The sequence below is a fragment of the Phoxinus phoxinus genome (genome assembly GCF_949152265.1).
Source record: "Phoxinus phoxinus genome assembly, chromosome: 25".
In the NCBI taxonomy this organism is placed as follows: domain Eukaryota; kingdom Metazoa; phylum Chordata; class Actinopteri; order Cypriniformes; family Leuciscidae; genus Phoxinus; species Phoxinus phoxinus.
In genome coordinates, this window is record NC_136900.1 from 24,880,418 (window position 1) to 24,900,123 (window position 19,706).

Here is a 19,706-nt window from a genome sequence, read left to right on the forward strand (position 1 = left end):
ATACTCATGATACTCACACTACTCATGATACTCCCACTACTCATGATACTCACACTACTCATGATACTCACACTACTCATGATACTCACACTACTCACGATACTCACACTACTCATGATTCTCACACTACTCATGATTCTCACTCACACTACTCATGATTATCACTTACACTACTCACTCACACTACTCACGATACTAACACTACTCACGATACTCATGATACTCACACTACTCATGATACTCACACTATTCATGATTCTCACTCACACTACTCATGATTATCACTTACACTACTCACTCACACTACTCACGATACTAACACTACTCACGATACTCATGATACTCGCACTACTCATGATACTCACACTACTCATGATACTCACACTACTCATGATACTCACACTATTCATGATTCTCACTCACACTACTCATGATTATCACTTACACTACTCACCCACGCTACTCAAGATACTCACTCACACTACTCACCCACGCTACTCATGATACTCACTCACACTACTCACCCACGCTACTCATGATACTCACTCACACTACTCACTCACACTACTCACTCACACTACTCACGATACTAACACTACTCACGATACTCATGATACTCGCACTACTCATGATACTCACACTACTCATGATACTCACACTACTCATGATACTCACACTACTCATGATACTCACACTATTCATGATTCTCACTCACACTACTCATGATTATCACTTACACTACTCACCCACGCTACTCAAGATACTCACTCACACTACTCACCCACGCTACTCATGATACTCACTCACACTACTCACCCACGCTACTCATGATACTCACCCACGCTACTCATGATACTCACCCACGCTACTCATGATACTCACCCACGCTACTCACCCACGCTACTCATGATACTCACTCACACTACTCATGATACTCACTCACACTACTCATGATACTCACACTACTCACCCACGCTACTCATGATACTCACCCACGCTACTCATGATACTCACCCACGCTACTCATGATACTCACTCACACTACTCACCCACGCTACTCATGATACTCACCCACGCTACTCATGATACTCACTCACACTACTCATGATACTCACCCACGCTACTCATGATACTCACCCACGCTACTCATGATACTCACCCACGCTACTCATGATACTCACTCACACTACTCACCCACGCTACTCATGATACTTACCCACGCTACTCATGATACTCACCCACGCTACTCATGATACTCACCCACGCTACTCATGATACTCACCCACGCTACTCATGATACTCACTCACACTACTCACCCACGCTACTCATGATACTCACGCTACTCATGATACTCACGCTACTCATGATACTCACGCTACTCACAATACTCATAACGCACACACTACTCATGATACTCGCACTACTCACGATATTCACTCACACTACTCATAATACTCACAATACTCATAACGCACACACTACTCACGCTACTCACACTACTCACGATACTCACGCTACTCATGATACTCACGCTACTCATGATACTCACGCTACTCATGATACTCACGCTACTCACGATACTCACACTACTCACGATACTCACAATACCCACAATACTCACACTGCACACACTACTCATAATACTCACAATACTCATAACGCACTAGGGCTGTCAACGAATATTCTAAATTCGAATATATATTTGAATAGTTTTAAAAAACAGAATTTCGATGGTAAAAATTAATATTCGAATGTGGAAAACCCTATTTTCTTTTACAGTCTATGGGAAAAACACGCCCGTGGTAACAGGCGCGGCTGTCTGCTTTGCGAGTGGGCTGAGACAAAAAAAGTTGACTTGCATGGAAGACGGCAGAAAGTGGCGAGCCCAACTCGACCGCAGAAGAGAAAGTGATTTTAACCCCACAAAATCTAAAAAGCCATATCTGGAAGTACTTTGGATTTTGGCCGGTAGAAGGTAAAATTGTGGAGCCACGAGATAGTATGCAAGATACAGTTAAGTTAGCATACCATTCGACCACTAGCAACAAACAGAAACATTACTAAAGTGTAGGCTACTGTACTGACTGAATAGATATTGCATGAATAAGGTTAGATACAGCAGTTTCATGCACTGCCGGCTTCCACTGGTTTGATTATTTACCGTTTCATGTCAAGGAAAAGTTCCATGTTTAACACAACACAGCTCGCTCGGAGCGTTCAATGTCGGTTCTATATACTGTAAAACTTAAATTAATGTTAATAATATTAGTTTAAATCACTGAATGAAGCCTGCTATATTTGGGACAAGAGTCGCGACCTTAAATTGCTTGCACAAAACTCTTGATCAGCTCTTGAGGGGGAGGGGGAGAGAGAGAAAGAGTGCCTGCGGGCGAGCGAGAGTGAGGTCTGCGGTCTTGGCCATTAGTTGATTTACCTGTTTTTGTGTAGTAATACGTTGTCGAATATGTTTAAACTTAAATAAACTACCTATACAAGTAGTTATGTCTCTTTGTATTAATTTGTCCAGTTATTGACGTAATGCGTGTCATTGCCAAAATGCGCAACCAGATGCTCGAATAGTTCGAATATATGTGTTATTAAAACATTTTAAAAGATAATTGCGACTTTTTATCTCACAATTGCGAGTTTTCATCTTGCAATTCTGACTTTATTTCTCAGAATTGCATGTTATAAAATCAGAATTACAAGATAAAAACATGCAATTCTGAGAAAAAAAAGTCAGAATTTCAAGTTTATTTCTCGCAATTATGACTTTATAACACACAATTCTTAGATAAAAAGTCAGAATTACCTTTTTTTATTCTGTGGCGGAAACAAGCTTCCATAGGTTCCAAATAAAACTCTTACTAAAAAAAAATAAGCTAAGTTTACATGCATGTCATGTGACCATTAACCGATATCAGAGAATCACAAACATGTGAATGTTGTTAAATTATTTAAATGTTAACTTTAAATTTTAGGGGAACTTCAAGTAAAAGGTTTGGCTGACACAACAAAAGGTATACGGGAATCCCTGCCCTAGTGCTAAAGAAATTGTCCTTTTGTCATTTGTAAAAGTAATTTGATTCTAGAAAAAATTATTCACTAGAATCATCTCATAATGACTCATAAGCAGCACTTGAGCTCTGGTGTTTCTGTTTATATTATTTTCTTTCTTTTTTCTTTTTACTTGTATTATTATTTTATAAATTACACAGTATATTTTCTTTTCCTATTTTGTTGTAGTCTATATTTGTTTAATAGTTTTACACTATATGTTGGATTACTGGCATTCAACAGACATGTCCTGACAGACGTCGCCCTCTGCTGGAAACCGACACACACTGATGAGAAACTGCTGCGTTTGAGACTCAATGATCCTGAAGCGATTCAAGCACACAATATCACTTCAATGCCTATCACATGATTTAATACAAAAACATTTAGGTTGACAATATTAAATCTGATCAATAGATTTACATTAAATGCAACTAATAAATAATTGGAGAACCACTACCAAGACGACTTAAAATAGTTCATGATGAATCAAATAGCATTTAACTAAATCATTTAAATGAACCAACTCTTTGTAAGTCACTTGTTATTGGCGACACTGTGCTCTTTTATTCATAAATATTATATTTATTCTAGTATCTAATTGCATTTTGTAGCTCATTAGTTTATAAACGTACTGGCTAACCTAAGGGCTCATGTTATATTTAAATCATATGTGTGGTTCAATACTGATGTTTATTCATTTAGACGTGTTCAGTGAATGGCATTTTAATCTGAGTTTGGTAAATCGTAGACGTGCTGACGCTGTAGTTTAAGAAGTGACTGTTTTAATGAGTGTTTTCATCCATTAACGTTACACGTTTACGGTTAAGATTGGGATGGAGTGACTAAAACTACAGGTACTAAATTACAAAAGCACACGACACAACTAAAACGAAAAAATTAGAATTAATTCAAAATATTAATAAACACTATAATAGAAGCCCACATAAATAATATATATAACACTAGATAGACATACAGACATGATGGATGGATAGAAAATAAAATTTAAATATTAAATGAAAAACTGGAATGGAAATTAAAATAAGTTGAAAAACTGAAATAAAAATATAAAGCTAAATAGAAATATCCATCCATCTCTCTCTCTGCTCTCCCTCATCTCCTCCATCAGATTATCAGGCCAGAGGCGTTGGGTTCGTGCTCCAGAAAGCCACTTTTAAGGTTAAAACACACTCTTATAGAGCTATCCGGTATAAACACCACCAGCACAAAGATGATTCTCCGCATCTGTGCAACATTCATTATAATGTGTGCTAAAAACAGTGTGAGGAGGCCCTCCAGGGGCCCGGGGCCCGCTGGGTGCATGAAGCTTCTCTTAACTAACCACCTCCAGAACCACACCGGGAGAAACTCGTTCATCACAGGCCATTTACACGCAGCTTCAGCGATCCGGGTCTGCTGGGTCTCCGGAGGCGGTTTCCATGGAAACGACGGTCAGATCGATTAATCAGGCCTGATGTGCGTTTCTTTGTCTACCGGAAACACATACAGGAGCTTCGGACTCTCTCACTTCTCCATGCATGGGTCAATGTTGAAAGAGTCTCTTCTGCTCACCAAGGCTGCTTTTATTTTATATAGCAAAAAATACAGTAAATTTTTTATATCATTATAATGTAAATCATCTGTTTTCTATGTGAATATACAGTAAAGTGTAATTTATTCCTGTGATCAAAGCTGAATTTATACAGTCTTCAGTGTCACATGATCCTCCAGAAATCAGTATAATATGATGATCTGATGCTCAAGACACATATCGCTTCATATTCAAACCGTGATACACACAAAAGTTTAGGGTAAGTAAGATTTAGAAAAAAAAAAAACAGTAGTTAATACTTTTATTCATCACAGATAGTGACAGTATAGTAATTTACAATGTTACAAAAGATTATTTTCAAAATAAATGCTGTTCTTTTGAACTTTCTATTCATCAAATAATCCTGAAAAAATAAAATGTGTCATTGTTTCCATTAATAATATCATTAATGTTTCCAGAGCATCAGATCATCATATTACACTGATTTCTGGAGGATCATGTGACACTGAAGACTGGAGTAATGATGATAAACTCAGCTTTGATCACAGGAATACATGACACTTTACTTTATATTCACATAGAAAATGGCTGATTTACATTAGAATAATATTTCAGGATTTCTACTGTATTTTAATCAAATAAATGCAGCTTTGATGAGCAGAAGAGACTTTCAGAAAATCTTCATTATTCCACTCTTGTAACCGGTCGTGTATAAATGCACTGCTTAAAGCGTCACTTGTAAAGTCCTTGAAGACACACACTCCTGTGTTCATCAGCTCATTTTCCTGCGCGCTGTTTCACATATTTGCTTTTCACCGGTGAAAACACTCGCAGACGTCCTGAAAACGAGTCAATCGATGGACATTCCACTGGAATAAAACACAAAATCATCAATGATGAATGAAAGACATTCATATCAAGAGCTGGAGAGGGATTGTCTCATGTCTTATTCAGAAATCGCCCCAAAAATGTGTGTTTGTGCGCTTCTACATATCAAGCGCTGCAGGATCTTTTCTCCTCCGCTGCTTTAGTCAATGAACAGGCCTAGCTCATGATTTAGCATTGCAGATGTGTCAGTGTTTAGATTGTAAAGTGTTTCTTTCTGAATAATAAATGACACTTTGTGACCTTATGTAATGACATCCACACATTCATAAGTGCAAGAACAAGTAGTTTTGGGGATGCCGTATTACACACAAGATCAATATGCAGATCTAAATCCTGACCTCAGATCAGCAGATGCGTTCACTGACTCAATGCTGCCATCTGCTGACGCCTACACACACCTGAACACACTCCTGCAATGAGTTTACTCTGTGTTTGTTATACAGTCTGATATATAGTAGTAGATATATTAAAGGAGTGGTTCACATCAGAATGAAAATCTTTACGGATAATTTACTCTCCCGCACGTCATCCAAGATGTTCATGTCTTTCTTTCTTCAGTGGAAAAGAAATGCAGGTTTGTGAGGAACACACTCCAGGATGTTCTCCATATAGTGACTTCAATGGTCCAGCGGGTCGAAGGTCCAGATGTGAGTTTCAGCTTCAGTCTCGACACGATCCAGCCGAGGAATAAGAGTCTCATCTAGACACACCAGCGGACATTTTATAACAAATAAACATTTATATTAGGGCTGTGAACGATTAATCGCGATTAACGAATCCAAAATAAAAGTTTGTGTTTACATAATTATTTTGTATATATAAATACACACACATGCATGTATATATTTGAGAAATATTTGCATTTATATACTGCATATATTTTTTTTAATATGATTTATATTATATATAAATTAGGGCTGTCAAAAGATTAATCGCATCCAAAATAAAAGTTTGTGTTTGCATAATATATGTGTGTATTGTGTATAATTATTATGTATAAATACACACACATCCATGTATATATTTAAGAAATATATACATTTATATAATTGATATTATATATAAATATTTAATATATAAATATAACCAATTTTTCTTAAATATATACATGATTGTGTGTGTTTTTATATATATAAATAATTATACACAGTACACACACATATATTATGTAAACACAAACTTTTATTTTGGATGCGATTAATCGCGATTAATCTTTTGACAGCCCTAATATAAATATAAATATTTTATATATAAATAACAAATTTTGCTTAAACATATATATACATGCATGTGTGTATGTATATTTATACAAAATAATTATACACAATACACACATATATTATGTAAACACAAACTTTTATTTTGGATGCGATTAATCGCGATTAATCGTTTACAGCCCTAATTTATATACTTTTAACCACAAATGCTGGTCTTCCACTCGCTGTGATGCGCCACACATTACATCATCAGGGTGAAAGGTCTCAGGAGAGAAAAACTCAATCTCATTTTCTCCTCCGACTTCAAAATCATCCGACATCATTGTTAAACCATTATATTTATTGTTTTTGTAAATGGCGTTTGACTCTCTTTGTAAACACTGGGTCTGTTCTTCCGCCGACGTCACGCTTGACCTTTCAACCTGATGACGTAATGTGAAAGGTCGCATCACAGCGAGTGGAAGACGAGCATTTGTGGTTAAAAGTGTATAAATGTTGATTTCTATATAAAATGTCGGCTGGTTTGTCTAGATGAGACTCTTATTCCTCGGCTGGATCGTGAGAGACTTTGAAGCTGAAACTCACATCTGGACCTTCGACCCGCTGGACCATTGAAGTCACTATATGGAGAACATCTGGAGTGTGTTCCACACAAACCATTTCTTTTCCACAGAAGAAAGACAGACATGTACATCTTGGATGACGTGGGAGAAAGTAAATTTTCATTCTGATGTGAACTACTCCTTTAACTCATCTAAAGGCTCACGTTCTCTTGATTCTGATAACATCGTTAGCTTTGAAATCACTCCTGTTTCACTTCTGTGCCGTTCATTGTTTTTTCATCCACATCTGAATCTCTCCAGAACGTTCCTTGATTTCTGCATAATAACACACGGCCTGATTACCACAAGCCCACCGCACTCATTAATGTGTTGAGCTCGCTTCATGTGATTGTGCCGTCGGACTGAAGTCGCTCAGCTCCATTTAACACACTTTATGTTCAATTCAAATCACACACAAAATCAGCACAGAAAACACAACAAAAGTGTGTCGATCGATTCCATTTGGGCCCAATTAACACCGCGATCAATGAACATTCACAGCGAGTCTGATCAGTTCTGATTAAAACATCACGCTTACTAGAAACACAGAAGCACTTCACTGCTGCCATCGGAACCAGACATTCTTAAAATCAAGTGTTCATTTCTTTCTTAAAAAACAAATGTTTGAACAGTGTATGTGGCACTTACAAAAAATTAGGTTTTTCACTCAATTAATAGAAGGATTAATTATATTTCATAATTTTCATTCATTTTCACCAGATATATGCAGGTAAATTTGACTGTTTATCAGTAAAATGCATATTTTAATGCATTAAAAATGAGCCAATGCTAATGTGTATGTACAAAGTAAACAAGGTCAATTTTGATTTAATTTTGACTTTAAAATGAAGGAAAACTTCCTGAGCCTCAGACGGCTGTTATCTAACTCTACATGTTCATTATTAATGAGATTCATGCAGCATGTTCAGATTGAGGTTGAGATGCATCATTTATCACACAGGAGCATTGGAAACACAAAACACTCTCAAACGGCCCGTCACTCACTCACACACACACACACACACACACACACACACACACACACACACACACACACACACACACACACACACACACACACACACACACACACACACACACACACACACACACACACACACAAACCCGAACTCTAAACCTACCCATCACAAACACACACACACAGTCTCACACACACACACACACACACACGCACACACACACACACTAACCCGGCCCCTAAACCTACCCATCACACACACACACACACACACACACACACTAACCGACCTCTAAACCTACCCAACACACACAGACACACACACACCCCTTAAACATACCCATCACACACACACACACACACACACACACACTAACCCGACCTCTAAACCTACCCAACACACACAGACACACACACACACACACACACACACTACCGGCCTCTAAACCTATCCATCACACACACACACACACACACACACACACACACACACACACACTAACCCGACCTCTAAACCTACCCATCACACACACACACACACACTAACCCGACCTCTAAACCTACCCATCACACACACACACACACACACTAACCCGACCAATAAACCTACCCATCACACACACAGACACACACACACTACCGACCTCTAAACCTACCCATCACTAGGGATGGCTGACGCGAACTGATCCGAAGCGTGATTCAAAACACCCATGTCACGTGACTATGGCCAAACGAAGCCTCGAAGTGTTTCACTAAGTGTTTCATCAGGTGTGATCCGCCGAATCAGCGTTTGATTGACACGGTCGGGAACAGACCACACGATCGCACATCTGTATAAAAGGGAAATCAACGCATGACCTCGTGGGTTTTTTGTGAGAGGAGTTTGATATTGAGATAGCGGATTTTTGGTGATATAGGCTAACGTCATTTATAGTGCGATTTGTTTAGTTATATTTAGGCTTACATTTAAATTTACACAACACATTGACTGATAGGCTAGAGACAAAGAGTATAGTGACACATTAGATACATAGATATAAATATATATAGACAGCTAGATTAATAGATAGATAGATAGATAGATAGATAGATAGATAGATAGATAGATAGATAGATAGATAGATAGATAGATAGATAGATAGATAGATAGATAGATGGATGATAGATAGATAGATAGATAGATAGATGGATGATAGATAGATAGATAGATAGATAGATAGATAGATAGATAGATAGATAGATAGATAGATAGATAGATAGATAGATAGATAGATTGATTGATTGATTGATTAAAGATAGGGATAGAAATGTCAACATCAGACCCATCAACATCAACACCAGTAGAAACACAGGACAGTTTATGGGAACTTTTTGATACTCGTATCCATCAAACCCAGATGATACACAATGCTACAGCTGATGCCACAGTGGAAGTGAAAAAATACATCAACGATGCGTATTTGCCCAGAACTCATGATCCACTAACTTACTGGAAAGAGAGAGCAGTAATCTTTCCTCATTTGTATGTCATGGCTAAAAAATATCTTTGCATTCCAGCAACAAGTGTCCCTTGTGAGAGGATTTTTTCAAAGGCTGGAGAAATTATCTGTAAAAAAAGAAGTAGGCTAAGTCCTTCCACAGCAGAGAAATTAATATTTTTGAATAAAAATATCTAAAAAAGTGAGACGTTGTGGCTTGATTTATTTTATTAATATTCATTTTGCAGGACCAAAATAACATTATGCACAGTGATGAGCCTATATGTTACAAGATTCACATATTAGAAAAGTACAATAATAAAAAATAAAAATAAAATTTAATGGCTCGTCAAGGTTGTTTCAGATCAACACCTGCAAGTGACCACTAGGTGTCACCGTGGAGACGGGTGTCGGATCGATTCGAAGCCTCGAAACAATATGGACCATTTGGTTCAACTGTTTCATTGCTTCACGAAGCCTCGATCTGCCCATCACTACCCATCACACACACACACACACACTAACCCGACCTCTAAACCTACCCATCACACACACACACACACACTAACCCGACCAATAAACCTACCCATCACACACACACACACACACACACACACACACACACACACACACACACACACACACACACACTACCCGACCTCTAAACCTACCCATCACACACACACACACACACACACACTAACCCGACCTCTAAACCTACCCATCACACACACACACACACACACACACACACACTAACCCGACCAATAAACCTACCCATCACACACACACACACACTAACCCGAAGTCTAAAACTACCCATCACACACACACACACACACACACACACTAACCCGACCTCTAAACCTACCCATCACACACACACACACACACACACACTAACCCGACCAATAAACCTACCCATCACACACACACACACACACTAACCCGACCTCTAAACCTACCCATCACACACACACACACACTAACCCGAAGTCTAAAACTACCCATCACACACACACACACTAACCCGACCTCTAAACCTACCCATCACACACACACACACACACACACACACACACACAAACCCGACCTCTAAACCTACCCATCACACACACACACACACACTAACCCGACCTCTAAACCTACCCATCACACACACACACACACACACACACACACACACACACACTAACCCGACCCCTAAACCTACCCATCACACACACACACATTAACCCGAACTCTAAACCTATCCATCTCACACACACACAAACCCGACCTCTAAACCTACCCATCACACACACACACACACACACACACACACACTAACCCGACCCCTAAACCTACCCATCACACACACACACACACACAGACACCCTAAACCTACCCATCACACACACACACACACACACACACACACACTAACCCAACCTCTAAACCTACCCATCACACACAGACACACATACGCATGCACATAAACACACACTAACCCACCCCCTAAACCTACCCATCACACATAGACACACACACACACTAACCCACCCCCTAAACCTACCCATCACACACACACACACACACACACTAACCCGACCTATAAACCTACCCATCACACAAAACTTTCTGCATTTTTACATTTTCAAAAATATATAATGTAGTATGTTTATTAATGCATTTACCTCGTGGGAACACACACACACACACACACACACACACACACTCCACAAGAAATGAAATTCCAGACGTACCAAACAGGCGTCGATGGAACACAAACTTCCCAGCGATGAGTCCAGTGATGACGGCGAGGATCCACATCAGGACCTTGAGGACGTTCCAGGCTCCGCCGGGGTACTTGTTCACCACGAAGGAGAAGCAGTTTCCCACCACGATCATGTGCGCCTCCGTCTGGCTGTGCGACACCGGGTCCTCGGCGAACACCAGGAAGTTGCAGAAGGTGACGAGGTAGGCCACGATCACACGGGACCACGGGTGCTGGAAATAATAGCGGAACCGGGAGTAAACCTCCATCCGTCTGAGGACGCCCAGACACCGTCCACCTGAGAGACACCACACCACACACACACACACACACACACACACACGCTTCAATCTACAGGCCTGCAGTTCATATTATAAATCAGCAGAGAGCCGGCACTTACTCACCCGTGTCGTTCCAAACCCATATGACTTTCTTTTGTGCCGTGAAACACAACAAGAGACACTTTATGATCTTTGTATGGTGTTTTTTTTATTTTTTAGAGCTGTTTGCTTTCAATGTAAAGCAGCGTGAACATTCAGCGAATCATCTCATTTTGTGTCATCTCATTTTGTTTTGCGTGAGTAAAAGATAAACAGATGTTGTTTTTTTGGATGAAATAGTAATTTAGACTGTCTGAATCACAGTATTCACAAGCACCAGTCCAAAACAAACACTAATGGATGAATTTAATAAAAACATCCAGGTCACATAACATACAGACAGACAGACATTCAGACAGACATACAGACAGACATTCAGAAAGACAGACAGACAGACAGACAGACAGACAGACAGACAGACATACATACAGACAGACATTCAGACAAACATACAGACAGACATTCAGACAGACATACAGACAAACATACAGACAAACATACAGACAAACATTCAGACAAACATACAGACAGACATACAGACAGACATTCAGAAAGACAGACAGACAGACATACAGACAAACATACAGACAAACATACAGACAAACATTCAGACAAACATTGAGGCAAACATTCAGACAGACATACAGACAGACATTCAGAAAGACAGACAGACAGATATTCAGACAGACATACAGACAGACAGACAGACAGACAGACATACAGACAAACATTCAGACAAACATACATACAAACATTCAGACAAACATACAGACAGACATACAGACAAACATTGTGGCAAACATTCAGACAAACATACAGACAGACATTCAGACAAACATACAGACAGACATACAGACAAACATTGTGGCAAACATTCAGACAAACATACAGACAAACATACAGACAGACATACAGACAGACATACAGACAGACATACAGACAAACATTCAGACAAACATTCAGACAAACATTCAGACAGACATACAGACAAACATTCAGACAAACATTGAGACAAACATTCAGACAAACATTCAGACAAACATTGAGGCAAACATTCAGACAAACATTCAGACAAACATTCAGACAGACATTCAGACAGACATACAGACAGACATACAGACAAACATTCAGACAAACATTCAGACAAACATACAGACAGACATACAGACAAACATTCAGACAAACATTGAGGCAAACATTCAGACAGACATACAGACAGACATACAGACAAACATTCAGACAAACATTGAGGCAAACATTCAGACAGACATACAGACAAACATACAGACAAACATTCAGACAAACATTCAGACAAACATTCAGACAAACATTCAGACAGACATACAGACAGACATACAGACAAACATTCAGACAAACATTCAGACAGACATACAGACAGACATACAGACAAACATTCAGACAAACATTGAGGCAAACATTCAGACAGACATACAGACAAACATACAGACAAACATTCAGACAAACATTCAGACAAACATTCAGACAAACATTCAGACAGACATTCAGACAGACATACAGACAGACATACAGACAAACATTCAGACAAACATTCAGACAAACATACAGACAGACATACAGACAAACATTCAGACAAACATTGAGGCAAACATTCAGACAGACATACAGACAGACATACAGACAAACATTCAGACAAACATTGAGGCAAACATTCAGACAGACATACAGACAAACATACAGACAAACATTCAGACAAACATTCAGACAAACATTCAGACAAACATTCAGACAGACATACAGACAGACATACAGACAAACATTCAGACAAACATTCAGACAGACATACAGACAGACATACAGACAAACATTCAGACAAACATTGAGGCAAACATTCAGACAGACATACAGACAAACATACAGACAAACATTCAGACAAACATTCAGACAAACATTCAGACAAACATTCAGACAGACATACAGACAGACATACAGACAAACATTCAGACAGACATACAGACAGACATACAGACAAACATTCAGACAGACATACAGACAAACATACAGACAAACATACAGACAAACATTCAGACAAACATTCAGACAGACATACAGACAAACATACAGACAAACATTCAGACAAACATTCAGACAAACATTCAGACAAACATTCAGACAGACATACAGACAGACATACAGACAAACATTCAGACAAACATTCAGACAAACATTCAGACAGACATACAGACAGACATACAGACAAACATTCAGACAAACATTCAGACAGACATACAGACAGACATACAGACAGACATACAGACAAACATTCAGACAAACATTGAGGCAAACATTCAGACAGACATACAGACAGACATACAGACAAACATTCAGACAAACATTGAGGCAAACATTCAGACAGACATACAGACAAACATACAGACAAACATTCAGACAAACATTCAGACAAACATTCAGACAAACATTCAGACAGACATACAGACAGACATACAGACAAACATTCAGACAAACATTCAGACAGACATACAGACAGACATACAGACAAACATTCAGACAAACATTCAGACAGACATACAGACAGACATACAGACAGACATACAGACAAACATTCAGACAAACATTGAGGCAAACATTCAGACAAACATTCAGACAAACATTCAGACAAACATTCAGACAGACATACAGACAGACATACAGACAAACATTCAGACAAACATACAGACAGACATTCAGACAAACATTGAGGCAAACATTCAGACAAACATTCAGACAAACATTCAGACAAACATACAGACAGACATACAGACAGACATACAGACAAACATTCAGACAAACATTCAGACAGACATACAGACAGACATACAGACAGACATACATACAGACAAACATTCAGACAAACATTCAGACAGACATACAGACAGACATACAGACAGACATACAGACAAACATTCAGACAAACATTGACGCAAACATTCAGACAAACATTCAGACAGACATACAGACATACATACAGACAAACATTCAGACAAACATTCAGACAAACATACAGACAGACATTCAGACAAACATTGAGGCAAACATTCAGACAAACATTCAGACAAACATTCAGACAAACATTCAGACAGACATACAGACAAACATTCAGACAAACATTCAGACAAACATTCAGACAAACATTCAGACAGACATACAGACAGACATACAGACAAACATTCAGACAAACATACAGACAGACATACAGACAAACATTCAGACAAACATTCAGACAAACATTGAGGCAAACATTCAGACAAACATTCAGACAGACATACAGACAAACATTCAGACAAACATTCAGACAAACATTCAGACAGACATACAGACAAACATTCAGACAAACATTCAGACAAACATTCAGACAAACATACAGACAGACATACAGACAGACATACAGACAAACATTTAGACAAACATTCAGACAGACATACAGACAGACATACAGACAGACATACATACAGACAAACATTCAGACAAACATTCAGACAGACATACAGACAGACATACAGACAGACATACAGACAAACATTCAGACAAATATTGAGGCAAACATTCAGACAAACATTCAGACAGACATACAGACATACATACAGACAAACATTCAGACAAACATTCAGACAAACATACAGACAGACATTCAGACAAACATTGAGGCAAACATTCAGACAAACATTCAGACAAACATTCAGACAAACATTCAGACAGACATACAGACAAACATTCAGACAAACATTCAGACAAACATTCAGACAGACATACAGACAAACATTCAGACAAACATTCAGACAGACATACAGACAGACATACAGACAAACATACAGACAAACATACAGACAAACATTCAGACAAACATACAGACAGACATACAGACAGACATACAGACAAACATTCAGACAAACATTCAGACAGACATACAGACAGACATTCAGACAAACATACAGACAGACATACAGACAGACATACAGACAGACATACAGACAAACATACAGACAGACATACAGACAGACATACAGACAGACATACAGACAAACATACAGACAAACATACAGACAGACATACAGACAGACATACAGACATACAGACAGACATACAGACAAACATTCAGACAAACATTCAGACAAACATTCAGACAGACATACAGACAAACATTCAGACAAACATTGAGACAAACATTCAGACAAACATTCAGACAGACATACAGACAAACATTCAGACAAACATTGAGACAAACATTCAGACAAACATTCAGACAAACATTGAGGCAAACATTCAGACAAACATTCAGACAAACATTCAGACAGACATACAGACAAACATTCAGACAAACATTGAGACAAACATTCAGACAAACATTCAGACAGACATACAGACAAACATTCAGACAAACATTGAGACAAACATTCAGACAAACATTCAGACAAACATTGAGGCAAACATTCAGACAAACATTCAGACAAACATTCAGACAGACATTCAGACAGACATACAGACAGACATACAGACAAACATTCAGACAAACATACAGACAGACATACAGACAAACATACAGACAAACATTCAGACAGACATACAGACAGACATACAGACAGACATACAGACAGACATACAGACAAACATTCAGACAAACATTCAGACAAACATTCAGACAGACATACAGACAAACATACAGACAAACATTCAGACAAACATACAGACAGACATACAGACAGACATACAGACAGACATACAGACAAACATTCAGACAAACATTCAGACAGACATACAGACAGACATACAGACAAACATACAGACAAACATACAGACAAACATACAGACAAACATTCAGACAGACATACAGACAAACATTCAGACAAACATTCAGACAGACATACAGACAGACATACAGACAGACATACAGACAAACATTCAGACAAACATTCAGACAAACATTCAGACAAACATTCAGACAGACATACAGACAGACATACAGACAAACATACAGACAAACATTCAGACAAACATACAGACAGACATTCAGACAGACATACAGACAAACATACAGACAAACATTCAGACAAACATACAGACAGACATTTCACACAAATGCTCAATGGCTAAAAATGTCTGACATGAGCGTGCAATGATGATGCAAGAGTTCTGGAATAACCGGCTGCTCAGTAACCATGTGCTGCTGGACTTATTTAGCCTGTGTGTGTGTGTGTGTGTGTGTGTGTGTGTGTGTGTGTGTTCACATACATATTTAAACCTGAAATCATATTGTGGATTGTTTTGTAAAGGGATATGGCTAAAAATACAGTCTATATAAATAAATATTTAATATACAGTAAATAATATAATATACTATCGATCTATCTCTCTCTCTCTATCATCTATCTATCTATCTATCTATCTATCTATCTATCTATCTATCTATCTATCTATCTATCTATCTATCTCTCATCTATCTATCTATCTATCTATCTATCTATCTATCTCTCTCATCTATCTATCTATCTGCTTTGGTTATGTTTACATTCATGGCTTGTGCAACGCTGAAACTCTTCCCTTAAACAAAATTCACATGTCAAAACAATCAATCTCAGCAACAAATAAAAAGACACGTATGATATATTTGCATGACGCGTGCACATAAAAAAGCAATGAATAAAGCAAGGCTCGCGAGCGGATGTTTGTGAGTGTAAATGGGAGCCGCTCATTAAACTCAGCACGTGCGTCGGGATCAAAGCAGGAGCAACACACAGTTTTCCAGCATGTTCCACGAGCGACACACACACAGATGATCATAACACATGTAAAGAGGCTTACGCAGACAGTCGTGCGGAGATTCAGAATCAGAATCAGAGCCCATCGCCATATCAGTGTGTGCCTTCCGACATCAGTGATGATGATGATGATGATGATAATCCTAGGGATGGCTGACGCGAAACAGTCGTTCCGAAGCTTTGCGAGATCCCGAAGCGCAGATGATTCGAAACACTGATTCGAAGCGTGATTCAAAACACCCATGTCACGTGACTATGGCCAAACGAAGCCTCGAAATGTTTCACTAAGTGTTTCATCAGGTGTGATCCGCCGAATCAGCGTTTGATTGACACGGTCGGAAACAGACCACACAAGCGCACATCTGTATAAAAGTGAAATTAACGCATATTGACCTCGTGGGTTTTTGTGAGAGTAGTTTGATTTTGAGATAGCGGATTTTTGGTGATATAGTGACATTTATAGTGCGATTTGTTTAGTTATATTTAGGCTTACATTTAAATTTACACAACACATTGACTGATAGGCTAGAGGCACAGAGTATAGGCTACATATAGTGACACATTAATAGATACATAGATATAAATATAGACAGCTAGATTAATAGATAGATAGATAGATAGATAGATAGATAGATAGATAGATAGATAGATAGATAGATAGATAGATAGATAGATAGATAGATAGATTAAAATAGGCTACATATATAAATACATAGATAGATTATAGATACATATTATATATCTAAATACATAGATAGATTGTAGATACATATTATATATCTAAATACATAGATAGATTGTAGATACATATTATATATCTAATTACATAGATAGATTGTAGATACATATCTAGATAGATTTGGATAGATAGATAAAATGGAGGCTCCAGAAGAGATGCCGTACATCTGTGGTGTGGGAGCATTTCCATTTAGAAACCCCAAATAAAGTGAGATGTGTGTATTGTGATCGGCAGCTTGCATACTGCAACAATACATCATCCATGATGCGCCATTTGAGGAGCTGATGCCACAGTGGAAGTGAAAAAATACATCAACGATGCGTATTTGCCCAGAACTCATGATCCACTAACTTACTGGAAAGAGAGAGCAGTCTTTCCTCATTTGTATGTCCTGGCTAAAAAATGTCTTTGCATACCAGCAACAAGTGTCTCTTGTGAGGATTTTTTCAAAGGCTGGAGAAATTATCTGTAAAAAAAGAAGTAGGCTAAGTCCTTCCACAGCAGAGAAATTAATATTTTTGAATAAAAATATCTAAAAAAGTGAGACATTGTGGCTTGATTTATTTTATTAATATTCATTTTGCAGGACCAAAATAGCATTATGCACAGTGAGGAGCCTAGGTTACAAGCTTCACATATTAGAAAAATACAATAATAAAAAAACAACACATTTTTTTTAATGGCTCGTCAAGGTTGTTTCAGGATCAACACCTGCAAGTGACCACTAGGTGTCACCGTGGAGACGGGTGTCGGATTGATTCGAAGCCTCGAAACAATATGAACCATTTGGTTCAACTGTTTCATTGCTTCACGAAGCCTCGATCTGCCCATCACTAGATAATCCTCCGCGCGCCGCTCATTCAACGCGTCTGATTTCACGCGCGTCATTCAAAGCGTCCGCGCGCCACATGCGATTACAGAAGCAGAAATAAAACATCATAATTATCATCATCAGCAAAACACACAGACCACAACATGGAGACAGACATCTCTCTCTCTCTCTCTCTCTCTCTCTCTCTCTCTCTCTCTCTCTCTCTCTCTCTCTCTCTCTCTCTCTCTCTCTCTCTCTCTCTCTCTAATAATACTATTTTTCTCAATAATAATACATATATTGATACTATTTGAAACAATATATATTTTATAATATCTGTATTTTATACAGCGCTATACATAAATGTGTGTATTTATTTATTTAATTGAGGGATAGGGCAATTTTCGAATAAATATAATAATTACTATTTAGAAATTATTATAGTTCGGAT

General features: G+C 38.3%; 1 protein-coding gene across 2 annotated transcripts in view; it reads right to left on the minus strand.

The window, feature by feature from the left end:
* tmem117 (transmembrane protein 117) overlaps positions 1-18,174 on the minus strand; it is a 73,315-nt gene extending 55,141 nt beyond the window's left edge. Inside the window, exons 1-2 of one of the 2 annotated variants that reach the window (XM_079604678.1) lie at positions 17,749-18,174; positions 11,523-11,831 (exon numbers count right to left, since the gene is read on the minus strand). In XM_079604678.1, the coding sequence (XP_079460804.1) occupies positions 11,523-11,831; positions 17,749-17,797 (358 nt within the window). In that variant the 5' untranslated portion in view covers positions 17,798-18,174. Of the gene's footprint in view, positions 1-11,522; positions 11,832-11,937; positions 12,032-17,748 lie in introns of those variants that run through there. The other variant, XM_079604679.1, reaches the window with a different exon arrangement.
* Positions 18,175-19,706: the final 1,532 nt, after the last annotated feature.